The sequence below is a fragment of the Apis laboriosa genome, unplaced genomic scaffold (assembly GCF_014066325.1).
Source record: "Apis laboriosa isolate Shangri-la unplaced genomic scaffold, ASM1406632v1 scaffold74_cov149, whole genome shotgun sequence".
Classification (NCBI taxonomy): Eukaryota; Metazoa; Arthropoda; class Insecta; order Hymenoptera; family Apidae; genus Apis; species Apis laboriosa.
The window spans coordinates 479378-499226 of record NW_025224330.1 but is presented as its reverse complement, the minus strand read 5'-3'; the positions used below and the strand labels follow the sequence as shown (position 1 = coordinate 499226).

At 43.8% G+C, this 19849-nt stretch overlaps 1 protein-coding gene across 3 annotated transcripts in view; it reads left to right on the top strand.

Annotated features, from left to right (window-relative positions):
• The window catches only part of LOC122719331 (protein groucho-like), a 126426-nt gene that overhangs the window by 89718 nt on the left and 16859 nt on the right, over nt 1-19849 (top strand). For all 3 annotated transcript variants that reach the window (XM_043945056.1, XM_043945057.1, XM_043945055.1), the window contains one exon: nt 8442-8467. In XM_043945056.1, coding sequence (XP_043800991.1) covers nt 8442-8467 — 26 coding nt within the window. The remainder of the gene's footprint in view (nt 1-8441; nt 8468-19849) is intronic.

Genomic DNA, 19849 nt, shown 5'->3' with positions numbered 1-19849 from the left:
AAAAAAAAAAAAAAAGAAAAAAGAAAAAAAAAAGGATAAATAATTCTCTAAGTCGCACGACCCATCCCATAAAACTGTTTCGCAACGGTTACAAAGAACAATCAACTCCACAGACAATGATCAGCCGTTAGTCAAGTTTTCTTCCTCGTCAGCCTCTCCACTACTACACCCTACAGTTGAATTTTTCCTATTACGCTAGAAACAAACAGAGATCGATAATGAACGTTTTCCAAGACGATATTTTTGATGACATTATCAACGTAATTTATTAACCACGGTTAAAAAGAAAAAGAAAAGCAAAATTATTCGTAATAACGTCTCCACGAGATAAATTATATATATTCCTTTATCCGTATCTTAAAACGAATTATTCTCGTAAAATTGTAATTTATTCTCGTTTATTTTCGAAGAAACGAGAAACCGCTCCGTTCGCAGCGTACGTAAAAAAAAAAAAAAAGAAAAAAAAATGCCACCTGTTCTCTCGACGAGAAGAAAACACCTAGTATTCCGACACCGAGCACGACCGCGTTGTCGAGCAAAAGGAGAGGGGAGGGGAGGGGGGGGGATATTCGATTTACAAAAGCCGCTGATCTCCGGTGTCTCGCTTTCGTTTTCGCGCGGTCAGCATCTTTTCTCCCCCCTCCCCCTCCCCCGACGAATATTTTGCGTATCGAACGCCAAGTTGCAACCGAGTTTCGAAGAAATAACGCCCGTTTCGGTCGATCGTGTTTCTCTTGCAATCCGGCCCCTTGTTTTTCTACCTGTCCCTCTTATCTCCGGCCTCTTATGGGAAGCGTTTGCAACCGGATCCTCATGAGACGATTCTCGCTTTGCATTCCGTTCGATTACCACGACCGAGCAAACGAAGCTGTTTTCCAAGTTTTAAGGGGGATAAGGAGGGAGGGGGGGAGGGCAAAGTTTCGAAACCGCGGCTTCGATAACTGTGCCAATAATCAAAATTCTCCCGTGGCGTTGTTCAATCTCCGATTTTCGAAAAGAATAAAGTTCCAAGTTTGACATATAAATCGGTCTTTTTTAAATAAATTTTTAATTTTAGTGCCGAATGAGAGAGTGTCTTGGATGATTGATATATATATATATTGTTTCTTTCTACTCGTCAAAAATTAATACCCGTCGCTTTAGATTTTTCCATCGAACGCGTTAATGACGTTAATTTACGTTAAAAATGTTAGCAAGAATCTTTTCTTTTTCCCGAATTTTTTCAATTTTAACTTCGAAACTTTTTATATTAAACTTTGTATATATACATATATATGTATATATACATTGTTCAGTCGCGGTTATTGAATCGGTGACCCACCTTTGTTCGGTCAATAACATCGTCCCGTGACATTTATTTTCCAAAGTATTATTCATCAAGTGTGTTCACTTCCTATCTCGAGCGTGTAAATTCATACACGACTGACTCGGCAAGCAAAAGGCTAAACTTGTTTAACATACACACGTACATATATTTAACTTACCGCACGATATACCGACCACGTTGCACAATGTAACTTTCGCACACACTCTCGCTGTTTATCGAAATACCATGAATTTCACTCACTATCTTATTTAAAGAGAAAATTATAGTATCAATCTCCGGGATATCAAAGGAATTAATAACTCGTCGAAATTCGATCGTTCGCCATTGTGAAAGCGTGTGTCGAGAAAATTGATAGTAACGCGACACTGTAAGGGTGAAACGCAAGGTAGTCGCACAAGAGAGAGGTGAGAGAGAGGGATGATGACAATAGAAACGTGTGACACAGGAGGATGAGGAGGAGGAGGAGGAGGAGGAGAGGATATTTCAAGCGGGCCGCAATAGAACGGTGACGCAAACGATCGTGCTTAAGCCTGAAACTCGCGGAACCCTCGATCTTGACCTCGAAGATCCACTTGTGCAGGCGGCGCGTCCTCGTCTCTCTCTCCTTGGGACGACACACGAGTGCAAGAACGTTCGCACTTAGGACCCGTGTAGCGCTGACAAAGTCGCGAGGGCTTCGAGTGACTCTCCTATCTCTCTCGCGCACACTCTCGTAAACACACCACTCTCGTACACACGCGTACGACGCACACGTGCTCGCGCGCTCGTACGTGCAAACCCTCTCCTTCCCGTCCCTTATGTTTCGTCGAACCTCCTCTTTCTATGTGTGTGTNGTGTGATATATATATATATATATCTCTTTCTCGCGCGCTGTGCATGGTCGTCTCTCAGAAGAGCACTCAGAATCTCCTCTTGACACGAGAGTACTTCCGACTCTTCCCCTCTTTCGTTCCATCCACCTTTAGATGGCTCTTCTAAACCTTCGCGCCCCTCAGTCTGTTCCTCTCATCTCCTCCCTTTCCCTTCTTGCTCACTCTACTTCTCTTTCTCTTCCCCCTCGTACCACCCTCCCTTCCCCTCCACTCACTACTCTTCCCGAGTAGTTGCCGTGCAATATCTACACTCTCGCCTAACTATGTTACCGCGGCCCGAGAATAACCCTCTCCCTCTTTCTCCTCCGGCCAGTTGTTCCACGTTGCTGTTTCGCGTTTTCTTGAGCGTTGGCTCTTCGCTACCGCGAGAGTTTGCACCGCGATCTCTGGCATCTCAGAGCAGCAGCCAATCCCCTCGATGCCCGTTTGAAAATTGCGCCACAGTGATCGACTGTTCCCCGCTATAATCGTCGCAACGTGCAGCGTAACGACGTCTTCCCTTTATTTTCTTCTTCCTCCTCTTCTTCTTTTTTGATACTCGTTTCTTTCCCTTTTTGTGCGTGGTTGTGTTGGAACTCGACCGGAAACTGTGCACGCTTAATGGAGTTGCAGTTTGCTCGCCAACCGTGAAAATGGAGAACTTCTTTGGCTCGTAGGTTTTCTGTTTAGGGAAACGAAGGGTAAAGCTCTTGAGAAGATTTTTATTCACAGCTACTGGTAGAATACGAAGACTTCCTTTTTTTTTTTTCTCTCCAATCCTCGAAAGACTTGCTCCATTCTTCCCGAATGCAAGGAAATGAAACAAGAATCCCGAATCGTTGAATCGTTCCACCACACGTGGGTGCCACGTTCTTTCGATACGATCCTGCGGGAACAAACCGCGACATTTGAAATCACTGTCTCGCCTTTCCCTCTCTCCCCCCATCTCGTCGACACCCTTTTGAAACGTCACTGAGAGCGGAGGCAAGGAACCGTAATGGGCCACTATTTCTGTCGCGGCAACTGAAACTTCTTCCCTCCTTTCCGGAACATTGCCCCCGAGCGAATTGTTTCCAGCAGGGCCGTTATCGTTTCATCCTCCCACCTTCCGTCCATTTTCTCGCCCCTACCTCATCTTTCCCCCCCTTCCAAGTCTTTCCACCGACTTGCCCCGATTCTCCTCTCCCCCTCCCCCGTCGAACGACTCCTAACTAAGTAGTAGTAGTAGTAGTAGTAGTAGTAGTAATAGTAAGAGTAGCGATATCTGCCCATTCATCCGATTCTTCTTGCCCGCTCGCTCGCGAAACGATTTACCAGAACGCGGGTAGAAGACCTCTTTCACAGACGATTAGAAACCGGTATCGCTCGCATTACCATTTCATCGCGGAGATACTTGGCCGAGTAATGGTCCCCCAGAGAGAGAGAGAGAGAGAGAGAGAGAGAGAGAGAGAGAGAGAGAGAGAGAGAGAGATCGTGGCCTCCTCCCTTCGTGCGCGACGTAATTCATCCCCTCGTAATTCGTATCCGGATATCGTCCTCCTTTCTGTCGTTCCTTTTCCTCTTTCCTTCTTTCTTCCTCTCCTTCTCGATCCTCTTCGATCATCGACGAACAAGTTTAAGTTTAAGTCGAGATCGGATCGTTAAAATCGATTCCTTGCGTTACATAGAATGTTAATATTTCTTTGGAAGAATTTGTTCGTCGAACCAAAGATTCGAATTTCGATCGTGCATCAATAGTTCCAATCCGTTCTATAATAAATAAATTCTCGCCGAAAGGGTAGAAAAACCGATCGGAACCGAATCGAATTTCCGATCCCCTGCCAACTTCGCAATAATACACGTCCCTCTCTCTCTCTCTCTCCTTACCCTTTTCTAACCTTTTCCTCTCCTCTTCTCGCTGCAATTTTCCCGCTCTCCTCCCAATGGCGGCGCCAAAAGTGGACGCGCGCGCCATCTCGGTTTCCCGCCGAGCGCCTCCTTCGTTTTTACCAGAGAATCACTCGCGCCGTTTTCCGCGTCCGGTTTTTCCAGGTGGCCAGCAAATGGGGTGAAGAAAAGGGTGAAAGAAGCCGAGTTGTCCTCTCGCCTCGAAAACAGGACGAAGAGAGGAGAGAAGGATAACACAGTCCGCGACTCTGAGAGCGTCGTCGAAAATGCTCTTTCGTTTTTGCTCCTCCCCTCCTCCTCCCTTACTTACTCACCCCCTTGCTCGACAGAAAGAGAGAGAGAGTTGGATGCGGTCCACGGGCCAGAAAATTCACGACCCCTTTTCCGTTCGCGCTCCGCCACCCCCCAACACAACTCCGTAATGGCCACGAGGGGTGGTGGATCCTTTTGCCAGCGCGCAAACGGCGCTTCTCCTTAATTTGCCCGACCATAAAACACACGACGGAGTCGACCCTCGCGGATACGTTTTATCGGCGTGCAAGAACCCGCGCGAGTGACGTCTTGCTCTCTCGAGAAAGAGAGAGGGATAGAGATAGAGAGAGAGAGCGAGAGAGAGAGAGAGAGAGAGAGAGAGAGAGAGAGAGAGAGAGAGAGAGAGAGATTACTTTATCCTTTATACAAGTGGCGGAGGGGGTTCGCCTCCCTCCGGAAACTTTATGGCGTCGGGTTTTTCCGTTTGCCTGCTCCTCGTCCCCGCGTTTCTCAGTTCCTTTGTCGGGAGGGAGGGAGAAGGGTATATATCCAGTCGGGGTTATTTCTTGTCGCTCTCGTCGACGATACCGCCGGCCGTTTTAAGCGTTGCTGCCTGCGGTATATAACGTTAATTCGTTCTTTGACCGTGTTTTGTCGCGGTGGGGATGTCTTGTTGTCCCGCGCGCATAGGTGTTTTGGTGAATTGTCGGGGCTTTCAACCGGCTGCGTGCCAGCGAACGTAACATTTTGCGAGAAATGAAAATTACACCGTACTTTGGATGATTGTAATTTTAATCTTTGGACGGGAGAGTGATTTCTCGCGCGAGGATAAAAATGGAGAGTGCGAGAGGAGAGAGATCTTTTTGAGAGGATAATTTTGATTTTTCGCTATTTGAGAAATGATCATTAAATTACAGGAAATTAATCGCGAATAGATCGTTGAAATTTCTTTCTGTACTCGTGGATCGAATCGGAATTCCATTTTCTCGTCGATTGAATAAAGCTAAATTTTAATTATTCAGATATTTTAAATCATTATAAGAATAATCATAATATATATTTTGTTTCATGGCTTTTAAAATAAATAAGTTAATTATCTAATAATTTAAATATCTTATAAATATTAATAAGTTATTATATATATATATATTAATAAGAAAAAACATAGCTATATTCTACCTTCATTTTTTGACCTCTCTCACGCAATGCTTTTTGAGTTTTGAGTTTAAGAGCAACTGTCACTTGAGGTAAAAATAATTGAAAAATAATAATCTCGAATAATTGTTTAATGAACTGTTAATGTTTTTGCGAAATCACATCGAAGAAACTTGGTAGATTATATTTCTATAGAGTTTGATACTTATGGGCTTGAGCAAGAACGATTAAAACGAATATGGTTACGAGCGTTAATTTAGCAGCGTAGAAAGCTACGGTTGCAACGCAAGATATGCTGCAAGAAAAATAACTGATGTAAGCGCTTAATGGTTAAAAGTAAGCAGAAAAAGGCAGCGAACAACGTGTTGTTACATACGCGTTTAGACGTTCGAAAGATTGGGGAGATCGATTAGATGGATTAGATAGCAAACTTGGCAAAACAGGAATTAATGATCGGCGTTTGTGCGAAAATGAAAACAGTATCCGAGTAGAGATTTCTGCTGTTTCTGCAATCAATGCGCGTGAAATAACATCGAATATATGTTCCTCAAAATTACAATTACAAAGAGTTCCAATGAGAAAGTGGAGTACTTATGTTATGTTACACTGGCTGATTTCAAGTTTTTAACGATTATCATTGACCGTTGAAACACTATAATCACTCGACATCCAACGCTCGATGTATCATTAGTGTGATGAGTATAGAAACAACAAATGTTCAAAAAAAGAAGAAAGGTTTCTCTATTTATACTCTTTCGTATAGTATTTTTAGATACATTTAACGAGAGAAATCTTGCTCGTGAATAACTTATATTATTATTATTATTATTGTTGTTGTTGCATGAAAATATATTTTTGATAATTAACTAGAGATAAAATTCTGGATTTTTGAATAAATTAGAAATGAGCTCAACGTTGCAAGGATATCAAATATCAAATATCCAGACGATTAAACGCGACTTTCTATCCGAAAGACAAATATATCAAAATTCTAATTCTTCTTGTCGAGAACACTCCTCGAGTCACATTCAAAATTCCCACGATATCGTTCAATACTCGACACGTTTTTTTTTTTTATTTTATCGAATATCCTCTATCCTCTACTAACGCATCAATAAAAAGAACAAAAGATAAAGAAGACGTGGTTAACCGTGTTCGAGAAACGGCTCGTTGTGCGATGTGCACGCCTTGTCGTAGGATGGGTAACAACAGGCGAAGAATAGTATCGTTAAGGTATTTCCTGACGAGACAAAGTGTACCCACGAAAAGTATAAAGAGACGAGAAAAGATGAAGAGGAGGGAGGGGAAGGTTTGGGGGAAGAAATCGAGCGAGGGCAAACTATGAAGAAGAAGCCGGGTTTCTCGAGGACAAAGCCTTTCTCTCTCTCTCTTCTAGCGGATCGACCTCTTCTTTTTCTTCTTCTTCTTCTTCCTCTTCCTCCTCATCCTCGACATCCCTTCTCGGAAATTCTCGAGGAGAGGAGCCAAGCCTACCTTCTCTCTTACTATACGTTCTGCCACCTTTTTCCTTTTATCTCGCGGGAAAAGATTCTACCGGCATACCGCCGGAGTTGGTTCCGCAATAATCATGGAAAAACATGGCGAAGGTTCAATTTTCCGGGAAATACGGAATAGGTCTTGAACGGGCAGAGAACGATGCTTGGAGTGTCTTCTTGAGGAGAGGAGTGTGGGATCGGAACGAATGTTCTTTCTTGAGAAACATTCTCGAGTACGATAATTAATTTTTAAAAACTGTTTTTTTAGATCTGTTCTGTCCGACTAAGCGTTGTTAAAATCGTATCGGGTTAAATATATTTGGAAAATCGATGGAAAGTTTCGTTTCGAGGAACGGTTAAGCAATATTTTTTTTAAAACAATTTGTTAACGATTATTTATTATTAAATTATTTCCTTGGTTCGTATCGTTCGCATCTAGAGGAATCTTATCAAGTTTTTTTTAAGTTTAAAAAATTACGAAGAATTGTGTAACTGCGTTACGAAGGATCGCACTTAGAATCAAGCGAAAAATAGAAAATCGGTAAAAACCGCGGTCTTCAATTATGTAAAATATCACGCGTCGTTTCAAGCGCAAAATGATATTTTTATATCGAAGAAAAATGTGAAATGATCGCCTGCTATTCGGAAAAAAATTTATTTCCCATCAATTTCTCGTAATTAATGCTTCTCTCGATAATTGGCCAATTTTGCGCGATCGAATGCAGGCTAATAATATGGTTTAACGACATTATTTTTAACGATTATTAAAAGGTTATGGTTATCTTCTTTTCATTCTTCCTTTTTCTATCTTTAATACGAGGATAATATTTATCGTTGTTTCGAGGTGGCAAGGAGGCGAGACTAAATATGATATCTGTGCGTTAAATGAGTTGTTCAGCTTGAGAGGAAATAGTAGTATGAGACGATGCTTGCTCGACACGTTCTTGATTAAATGCTTCGTGACGCTGTTCACTGCGTTTAATATGGATTCCTCGAACAGCTTCTTCTCGAGGGGATAGTTAAGGCGCACCATATTTCATGATAAAATGTTTATTCGCTCGACGGTTATTTCTTAAGTCTCGTGTTCCGATGAAGTTTAACGCAAACTTTGTAAACTGTATAACATTTTATCCATGTATAGGAAAACTCTGATGCTCTTTAAATTTCCTAATTATTATTTGGGATCAAAAATATCGCGTAATATTACTTTTACGGATGAATTGCAAATATCTTCTTGGTAAAAAAAATATTCTTTGAACTTTTTGAACGCGCATGTTTTTAAAAATGATTCATTGATAATGAATTATTCAATATTAATAGATTAGAATTAAATTAATTATAAAAATATTCAATGATTAATCGAAACTTAGTTTTATATATATACTTTCTCCTCAATCGATCAAATGCAAAAAAGAATTGAGAATAAATCAAATTGTATCCATTAACTGTGTGTATCCGTTTCATGTGTTGCAGGTCTTAATCCGGCCGAGGAGAGGCATGTGAGTATCAAACAATTTATTCGATAGAGAAACGGTGCAATCGCGGTTCAGCCGAATGGGCAATCGATAACAGTCTATTAACAACGAATATGGTTATTCGCCCCGGCGTTCCATCGTAAATAGCAATATCGTTGCACGGGATGTCGGGATTCCCAGCGATCCGCCTCGAACACGACGAATTTCGATTCCGACCGAGACGATAATCCTATCGAGAAGGCGATGAACTTCTCCTCGCGACAGATTCACCCTTTCCAAGAAGCGAGTGCAGCCAACACGTGCACCGATAAGCGTTTAATCCCTGCAGCTATCCCTCCATTTCCGTCTCGCGTTTTCCGCTTAAACGCCACGCGACTGTACACGAAAAATTGTGCAAAGGGAGAGCAGCTTCTCTCTCAGTAGAAATTTTTCTAAAAATTTTTCCAAGTCGCAAAATTTCCAACTAATCTTTTTTTTTTTTATACAAATTTGAAGATGGTTATAAACATTTGAATTGGAATTAAATTCTTGGTGAAAAATAGTGGATTTCAAAATTTCAGAGAACGTAAGTAAAAATTTACTTAAAAATTTGCAACGTTCAAGTTTAAAATTTGAATATGGAGTCGATTAATTCTTCTGAAACTTTCAATTTCAAATTTTATACGGATTATTTCACCTCGATCTCGATACGTATAAACTAAATGGAACGAAATTATTTACGTATCCATCGATCACTATTACCATGTTAAAAGTTTCTCCAAATAACAAAAATCCAACGACCAGCCATCGCAATTATTTTAACCCCTCGTATCAGGGAAATAATACAGGCTCGATCCAATTAATTTCAAAAATTCAACTCTCGGCAAAAAATTCGATATATACATATATATTTATATAGTACAACTTTTCCCCTCAAATCAACCACACGTTTACCATTAACCGATACAACTTCTAATTCATGACCAATTTACTCGTTGCGTGTACACGCGTGTATACGCACACACACACACACGCCGTGGCAAATAAACTCGTTCTATTCCCATCGAATCCTACCATTTTCCACCCTCTCCCGGTTTCGTTCGTTAAAACAAACGAATCTATGAATTTATTTCCAACCGAGGTCCGATAGGGGATCGGGGAATTAAACAGATTCGCAATTACAATCTGCGAATGAACGACGCTCGATCGAATTTCGAGAGGCGGGGTGGAGGGGCGCGTATCGGTTCGTTTTACCCTCGTTTCCCCCCGATGGAGGGGAAAACGGATACGTTTCATCGTAAAATCCGACCGTTTCCCGGCTTTTATGGGTCGCGTGGCCTCTGTTCTCGAAAAAAAAAAAAAAGAAAAAAAAAAAAAAAGTATCGCGCCCCGTTGATCGTGTGTGTGTATGCGTATACGTATCCCTTTCCCTCTTCCTCGCTCATGGAAGGGGAACGGAAGTGGGAGATTTTGGCCAGGGTGAGGAAGAACTGGACTAGAACCGCGTCGAATTTCATCTCGTAAAAGAAATTAGAGCATCGTCGTGGAGTGCATTTGATGTCGTGTGCGTGAGCAAGCGAGCAAGCAAGCAAACGAGCGAGCAGTTGAAAGGGAATACCTGGGGAACAAATAAAATCAGGGGCGGCCCGAGACGAAGGAAGAAACTGGCCGAACACAGAAGGGAGATGAGGTGAACAAATGGGGTGAAAGAGGTAGACAAGAGGGGGGAGGGGGTTTAGAGGGGGAGAGAAGAGGTGAATAAAAGGTGGAAAGAAGAAAGAGAAGGTTGCGGATCAGCCGGTGGAAGAGGAGGAGGAGGAGGAGGAGGAGGAGGAGGAGGAAACCTGAAATGGACGTAAAAGCCTGAACACAGGGCTGTAAAAAGCTCGTCGTCAAATGCATCCCCGTTCTTCTCTCCGCCGTTATCCACTCTCCCCTCTCCTTCTTTCCTCTCTGCCCTTTTTACCCCCTTTCACTCCTCCACGCACGCCCTTTACCCCACCTTTGATAGCATAAAGCGACTAGTGGGCGCGGCGCGCGTTTATTAAAAGCGCTCCGGGCTGGCAAAAAAGACTCGAGAGGGGAAGAAGACCGCTTAGGGAGCCAGCGTGTTCTCTCCTCCTCCTCCTCCTCCTCCTCCTCCTCTTCCCCTCCGCGTTCCACTTCCGATCTCTCGAGTGACCCGGAGGATCATTTCGCGGTCGATCGCAAAAAAAAAGTCGCCCGATGATGAAATGATCTTTGAAAAAGAAGCAATCGTATCTTTTTCCCTGGTTGAAAATCGGAGCGCGAAACGTCATCAAAATTTTATTTCGAAAAGAATTGAAAACAATTCCTATTCCCTATCCTTCTTAATCAACCCCCGCAATATTTCGTATGGATAAATTACTTTTTAAAATTTTTAACACTTCGTCAAATCATCACAACACCTTAAAATATCGAATATTAAATCACGATAATAAAAATATCCCTCTGATGAAATCACGAACGCGAAATCCGAATTTCGAAAGAATTTCACCGCCGAAAAATTATTTATCGCGACGCATTAATCGCAGGAGGAGGGGGGGGGGGGGAGGGGGCGCCTAACGCGATTGCACAAGGATATCGCGCTCGTTCAACGCGCGGGAATCGGTCAATAACGGATCGTTAATTAATACATGAAAGCGTTTTATAAAACACCCCTCCCTCCCTCCCTCCCTCTTCCCTCCCTCCCCGTGGCAAATGACTCAAATGCACGTTGGATAGGCGGGGGCCAATCCGCGTTATATTATTCGGTGACCGAGTGATTTCCAGCGTAATTATCTTTTCGGCGTGGCTCTTTTCCGCGGCCGTCATTACGAGGGAGTGGAGGGGGAGGGGGGTGGCCGTGTTTTAACAGCGTACACACCCAGCATAACTTGCGCAATTTGCCGGCCGATGCCTGTGGCCCATGGCCCGCGGCCGGCCCGATAATTAGCGTCCGTTTAATATGCACAATTATTACGGATTGATAATTGGGGCTGCGCATCCATTACACCGGCATTGAGATAGATGGTAATAGGTTTCCATCGGTATTAACTCTCTCTCCCTCCTCCCTGTGTTTCTCGCTTGTGTTTCTCCCCACTCTATCTCTCTCTCTCTCTCTTCGTTTCTCGCTCTCACTCTTTCTCTCCTTGTTGCTGGTGGGAGGAGGTGGAGGAGGGGAGTCTCTGGGGGGGTAGCGCGTAATCTCGCCACGCTTTCATAATGTGCACGAATTCTAGCGATGGGACTAATTCTATTATATCGTTCCGGAAATTTTCAATCAAGCGACGATCTTCGGCTTAGATTTTCGGATATTCTCGATTGTTACTGCAATTGTGAAATTTTAATCCAACATTCTTCTAATATTAAACGCGTAACGGCGAATTTGAATTTTTATTAAATTTCCAAGATATCTCATTCCATCGTTTGGAATGATATGATGATAATTTCTTTCGAAATTTACAAATATATATATATATATATTATTTTAGAATTTTTACTTTTCACGCTCAGAATCTGCATCATTGTTCCGCGATAATTCATTTATTCAAAAAACGCGAGCGGATCATTCCCATCGCTACCTCAATTTCATCTCTCTCTCTCTCTTTCCATCCCTTTCATCGTCGCCGTTCACACGTCTCTATCCCTCTCATCGCTCCTCCCCCATCTCTCTCTCCCTCCCACTAATCCTCTTTCGCTACCTGTCCCCCATCCCTCCCCCCCGCCATTTCCCTTTCACGCTCTCCCTTCCATCGAACTTGTATTTATCTCCGTTGCACACCCCGCCCGCGCCCCTCCCAGCCTCGCAGGATCCCGTACAACCACCAGCCCGAGGGCTATGAAATTGAAATATGAATGCTAATGGGGTGGTTGGCTCGTGTCGCGTCGTATAATGTTACTGATTGCCAGTACGCCGGTCCTTTTACCCTCCCTCTCCCTCTCCCTCTCCCTTTCTCTCTCTCTCTCTCTCTCTCCACCCCCAACCCATCCGCTTTGGATGCCGGGGAACGGAATACGTGACGCGTGCACCTCCGCGTCTTTCCTGCTCGCTTGCGTGTCGCGTAATTGGAACTCCAAATAATGCGTAGTTTTCGACCCGGTTCATCCCGGGTCGGGGTGGACGGGGGATCAAAATGCTCGCGTTTAAACGCGCGGGCAGAGGATGGAGGGAGCGAGATAGATATATATATATATATATATCGCGGTTGTTTGGCTTTCCACGTGAGAGAAGACTGGCGAGAGAATCGGAGGGGCGGTTTGGGGAGACGTATAGAAATTTATATTTGTTTGTTTATCCACGGTGAATTCCCTCCACCCTACCCTACCGGTGCGCGAGCAAACGTTTGCTCTCGAGCCTCGTAGACGACGAGACGGGAGCCGGGATTACGAGCAGCGCGAGGCGCAATTTAAAATTAACCCCTGGGAACCGGGAGCAACGGCGGGAGCACCAAGATGCTCTCCGCGGGATCGGTGTGCAAACAAACGGGAGAACGCGACGCGGAAGAGCGCTTTGGAAAAAAAAAAAAAAAAAGTCTCCGCTTTCGGGGGTTGGGGCCGTGTCGTTTTTGTTACTCGCGGGGATGAAATTGAAAGGAGGAGAAGAAATTCGCGCGATATCGATACTGTTTGTACGGGCTTCCTCTTATACGTGGTGTGGATTTTTAATTTAGAATAATAATATTTAACGATCAGTTTGATTTTTCATTTCGAAAGGAACTTTAATTGTGTAAACTCTTAAACGAAAAGGAAGGTTGAGAAATTTATTTTATTAAATAACGATAATGTCGGGAAAAAAGTAGTGATTGTTGAGATAATAATCTCAATTCTTTCGCAACAACTTTTAACTTTTTTGAATAGAAAGTGACCAGGAAACCGATATATTATATTGAAAAAAGTAAGAAGAAAAGAACGATAAATTAAGAGGGAATAATCTTTAGATTATTTGTTCAAATTTCACGGAGAATAAAAAAATTAAATTGCAGAATCAATCGTTCGCTCTTCTTTGCATATCTGAAATTCTTCGAAGCGACCCGCCAAGACACACACACACACACACGCAACCTTTGTCGTTGAAAGAATAAGAAAAACATCGTCTTTGTTTTCCATCGATCCACTTTGTCACGTCGGCTCGGATTTATATACCTGGTTGCTCGCGTGTCATACGATAAAACTGCCATTCCTCTCGCCAACTAGTTACCTGGCTGCGCTCTCGTGCCCCTCCATTCCGTCTCGAACCCTCTTTTTGTCGCCACCCTTCTTACACTTACCCTCTGCGATCCGATCCGACGCCCGATACGAAGACTACCAAGAGGGGCTCGTCGTTCTTCCACGTCTACGTCTAGTGGAATCGTCGCGGGAAGAAATAAGGAAAAGCTGGAAAGCGGAGTATCGGGGGGAGGGGGAGTGGTAGAGGAGAAAAATAAGAGGGTCGAGGAAAAGAGAAGCTCCCGTATCTCGAATCGAGAACTGGCGACGAGCGGAAGAGGGAATGCGAGTCGTTATTATTCGTGCACCGGTAAGCTCTGTCTTCCCGTTTTCCCGGAAGAAGCTTTTCTTCTCCCATCCTCTGACACGCTACCTCTTTTCCCTCTCCCCTTCCTTCGTTCCCTCTCGCAATCCGGAAAAATATTTCTCCGCGCGAACCTTCTCAAGAGTGTACGCGAGAACCGTGGGATGGATGAAGAAGAAGAAGAGGAAGAAGAAGAAGAAGGGGAAGATATCGGCGGAGAGAAGATCTCGAGTGAAGAGAGCGGAAAGAGCACGAAACGTCTGTTTCTTTTTCTCGTGTCTGAGCCGCCGCCTCTCTCGGTCGAGGTGTCGGCTCATAACCAATTCATGGAACACCGAGAGGCGACTGTTCTCGCGTGCGAGAGAGAGAGAGAGAGAGAGAGAAACGAGGATGATGAAAGGAAAGTGTAGAGAGGGTGAGAAAAACGATTGAGGAACGACCGAGGAATATTTATTTATCGTTTTTTTCCCCTCTCTCTCCCCCCCTTCCTTAAACGAGAGAAGCACTCCGGTGCGAGAAGCGTCGGTTCGGAGAAAGAAGAGGGGAGAAGAAGCTGCACAAGCACGAACTTAATTGAATTTCACGATACTTACGGCCGATCCTGGTAGCTCGCGGCAAATTGTCGCGAAAGCGAGTGGGTCCTCGATGCCAATGAGAAAAGTGCTCGAGAGAAACGGCGCCGCATTAATTCGTTCGCGAAGCGAGCTGACAGCGAGACGGCGAATATTCTTCCCTCGTGGGAAGAGAGGGAAGTCGCGCGAATTTTTTTTCCTCGCCGATCGAAACCTCCTCCGCTCGCGAATTCTTTCCCTTTTCCCTTTATCAGCGTCGCGTTTGGAATCGTTGGACGACTCGGATAATTCAATCGTTTTTCGATGTCGATCATCTACGAAACAGAAGAGAATATTTTCAACGTTAATTGGCGGAACAAGTGAGAAGGGCGGAAGCCAAGTATTATCGATTTTTCGTTACGAAAAGCTTGCTTCTATTGTTCTATCGAGAACACCGTCGGTAGAAGCTTAACAACTTTTTTCCTTCTTGTTCTTCGATTTGGAATATTTCCAATTTTTCGCCGGCATTCGAAAAATTATAGTTAGGAAATATGGGGAAGGGGGACCAGTCTATCGATTTTCCCCTTTCGTACACGATCCTCTGTGAACATTTTCTTTGACGCGATCGTTCTTTCTGCCAGTTTGTTCGCGCCACGACTTCACTCACCCTCACTGTTGACCCTCGCCCTCTCCGCTCCTCCTCTTTCTCCCGCTGATTTTCCATTTTTTTTTTTTTTTTAATCCCATCACAGAGTCGAGCGCACACCAACGAGGCTGTCGACCGGAGGTCGGTAAATTAAATCTCGAATAAAGTGCAAATAAACGAGAGCGGGGATGAAAGAGGATGGGGGTGGTTACCTAGCCAGTAGTGTCTCGCTATCTGGTGGTCGAAAGTGCGGTGCAAAAAAAGCGGCGGAACGAGGATGGGGGAGGGAAAAAAAGAAAAAAGGAAAAAGCGGCCGCACGTGAGGGTTACGGGGGGGAGAGGAGGAGGAGGAGGAGGAGGGACGTGACGGATAAAAGAGCGAACTGACGCGAGAGCGTAATTTATTTTAATTAGAGTGGCTGCATTATGTAAGCGGGTGAAGTGCCGATGAAAGGGTTTGAAAGGGTCGAGAGATCCTGACATTGAGTTTCGACATTGCCTCCAACTATCGCACACCCTATTTTCTTTCTTGTCTCCCTCTCCCTTTTTGGAGACCTTTGCACCCCCTCCGACTACCCCGGAACAGACAAATTCTCTCTCCTCCGTCCGTTTAGGATCGTTTCTAATTGAAATAATAAATAAGTTAAGAGGGGTAGATACTGATAACGATACATTCCATTATTCGGATTCAGAATTTTTCAACGGAGGAAGGATGTGGCGATCTTGAGAGTGAGAAAAGTTTTTCTTTCTCTCCGCTTTCCTTTTTCTTTCATCTCCGTCTCGAAAGGAATTTCGCAGAAAACTTTTTTTCCGCTAAAAGTTTAAACGATCGTCTCGGTCGAGTCGACAATCGAGCCTCGGGGCAAAGGATCGTGCATAACACTCGAGGTGAAGAATTTATCCAGCAAACACGGTGCAAGTGTAAAGAGAAACACGTGTTCGCGTTTGGTGTTTACCGATGCGAAAGAACAGAGAAGTGGTTCTCGGTACCTACTCACGGGGTGACTGAGACGACTCGCCGCTCATCCCCGAGAACGGAAACATCGAGGGCAGGGGTTGTTCTTCCTCTCGGCGGACAGGGTAGTTCCCTGCCGATCCCTGCTGCCTTACCGACACCTCTGATCTCGTTAGGGACGCATTAATTAATTTACAAGATGGCGGCCGTGGCAACACGATGACGACGAGTATAAGAGAGGCAGCCAGCCACTGTGTAAAGTCGAGATAGGAGGGTTAGAGGTAGCAGCACGGCACGTTTTAATTACTAATTGAAACGTTCCCCGTACCAACGGTCTCTCCCTCCGTAACCAACCCCTCCCTTGCTTCCTGCCGCGTTTCAATCCCATAAACTCTGCTTCCTTTCTGCCACCGTCGACGTCGACGTTGTCGTTGCCCTGTCTACCATCGCCACCCTCTCTCATTCTCTCTCTCTCTCTCTCTCTCTCTCTCTTCCGATTTTACTCTTCTGTCTTAATATCCGTCTCCGTCGGGGGTACTTGGTATTTTTAAATACTTTGCAACGCACTTTCGTTCCCTTGTTCCCCGTCCTTTTTTTCCTTTAACGTCTCCCTTATATGTATCGTCCCTCGTGGAGGAGCATGGTTTCGGATCCAACCCCTCGTTTCCCGCGACCAAAGCATCACGTTGGAAATTTACTGGAGAAGCTGCCGCGAATTAATTAATTAAAAACATCGCGCTACTTTAACGACACTCGCCTCGCTCGTTTCACTCCTCCCTCTCTCTTTCTCTCTCTTTTTCGACTCACTCTTTCCCTCTTTCTTCGTTAAATTCGCTATTCACGTTGATCACGCTGTCATCGTCTACGTTCCGCGCGAACATTTGTTATGGAAATCACTGTAACACCACCACCACCCACGCGAGACCGCCTCGTAGCCACTAATAGCCACTTTTCTCGTTAATCGAAGAAATGGAAGTAACTGCGGTTTTTACGAGATATTTTTACTCGGGAAGGGGGATTGTTATCTTCGTGTAAATTATCTCTTAAAGAGTTCACGATTTGACCATCGTTATACGGTATCTTGGAATTCGTAACGAACAACTGAGTTTAGTGGTAATTTATAATTGATTTTCGTGTAAATGGATTTAAGCAATTTTGCGTTTATGAGAGATATTGGAGAGAGAAGATATAAATTTTTGGCTCGAATAATTCTTATATTATTTTGTTTCTTTTCGATAATGATAGTTTCTTTGATCTGGCTATCTTATTTTTCAATATAAATTAAACTTGAAACTTGTAACAACAATAATTCACGTTGAGTGTTAAACGTTAATTGAAAGCTGTTAAATAAAATTAACTCTTACGCTGAAAATGATTTATAACAGTCTTAACTCGGGGAACGCGTTTAAATTTCTACCCCTATAAATTATATTCAATTTTCATTCGCTTTTTTGCGGGTAATGAACTCGTATAATTAATATACATATAATTCAATAGTCTCCGCTTAAAAAAAAAAAAAAAAAAACTAAAACTATACCGATGTTTAAAAATGTAATACAGAACCTTTGTGTTTTTTTCTTCTTTTTTTTTTTAATTAATTAAATTTTAAATCCTGAATTAAATACATAAATTCACACGATTAAAAATCTCGCGAAGCGAAACGAGAGCACTTTTTTAAAATCAATTTTATAACAAAATAAAAAAAAAAAGGATCCAAGTTATTTTAATTCAAATCATTTTCTCTCTATCTCTCTCTTACTACTATTATTAACCTCATAGGTTAACGAATCCTCCTTTGTTTCTCAAACAAAGCTGATCTCATTTACAAATTACCAATCTCGTAAGTTGGAAAATATTTATAGAAACATAACTATAACTCGCCAGCACTTAAATCTCCTCCTCTCTACTTCGTCCAAACACAACCCTGTGTGTGTATATACGAAGCGCGTTAATATCCGAGCAAGGGAAAGTGAGCCGGAAACAATAGCGGTAATAATAGAATTCAAATTGATTCAGCGTGGCGAGAAGGGTGTATCTTTGAGCGGCGCGAAAGTAGAAGGGCCGGCGGCTTGTCTGCAAGCGTTCGGAGGCGCGGTCGAGGGGTAATTTCAACAGTGCCCTGCGACAGCAAATCGCTTCGTTTCGCTCTTTTACGATCGATTCGTTCGGCCAACCTTTCGTTCCGCTCCGTGCGCGCCGATATTTACGCGCGAACACCATTCATCGTCCACCGCGCATGCGCGACCGCGCGTTAATTTAATTCCAAAGCAAGAAACTTCTCTCTCTTTCTCACTTTCTCCCCCCCACAGCGCCATCTCGCGGCGCAAAACACTGGAAACCGCGCGTGTGTACATATACGCCGCGGGCGGCGTGGATAATCCGAACGATTCGTCTCGCGTCTCGAAACGATCGCGTTTCGAGGCCTCGTGTCGAACAACTGGAACGCGATTCGCAATCCCCCGGCGGGACACCGTGTCGAAGACGATTTTCTCGAATTTTCGCCGTTGAATAAATCGAAGCTGGGAGTCGATCCCACGTTTCCAAACGATCATGCGACGCGGTGATCATACGGGCGTAGAAATTGCCCCACCTTGGCAAATGGAGAAACTTTATATTGTACTTTGGTGTGTTGAGGGGATGGGTGTTTCGAAGGAAAGCGGCGGTTATCGATCCGGATGGGTCGGTTTCCGTTCCGTTTTCAATCGCTTTTCGACCAGAGTAGGTAAATTTCTTTCTCGTGTTTCTTCTCCTTCGGTTCTTCGTTTCGAAGGTTTTGTTTATCGTATGGAAACGAGAATTCGGATATTTGAAATATGTTGTGTAAACAGGTGACTAGGCTGTTATATTTTCGAATTTTTTTCCTTCTTTCGAATACATCGTTACGACGAATGTTATTTCCATGTATTATGCAGATATTATTCATACGATACATTAAAAGCCATAAATCTTATATCTTATATTTTAAAAAACATTCGTTCGTAATCGCGACTATGTTCGTTCACCAATATCCAATATTCGGTATAAACAATTTTCATTCTCAAGCATCGAAATCTCCCCAATAAACTTCTCACATTTTAAATAACAATGTTATCGCCCCCTCCTCCTCCCTCCCATTTCAACGTTATCGATCGGGTCGAGAATGAGGGGGGCTTCCCCCGAATTCCACGGCTCGAGAAGTTGGAGAACATCGGTTTGGAGAAAATTAATTTTTCCCATTGGCGAGGAGTTAAGGGATAGGCAGAGGCCTCTCGAGCCGGATGGTAGGCTATCAAGCCTCGAGGGTGGCGCACACGCACGCACTTACACGCGCTCCACCGTGTGCCAGCCACTCTTTTACGACTCCGCGGCACGTTTAACGGCCGACTAAGCTTTTTAATAATTCGCCGACCGGTAATTAGTTCGTAATTTAATGAGGCGGCCGTAAAACCCCGCCTAGGGCCACCCGAGCTCTCTCTCCGACCGCCCCGTAATTACATCTCCGTATATATTTCACAATATAATCGTCCCCGAGAGCCGGACGTCGAGAGGAGGCGCCGTGTTTTCTATATCTATTCCCCGTGCAACCGGAAGCGGTAAAGCGAAGAAGATCTCGTTCCGGCCGAATTGTCGAAAGTGGTGCAGGGAACGAAATTGAATCGAGTGTCTATCTATTTTTTAAAAAATATTCGAGTTATATAATTTGATCCATTCCTCTCCTTGTCGACAATACTTTATCCCTCTTTTTTTTTATCTTTCAATCAACGTTAACGATATATTTCTGACT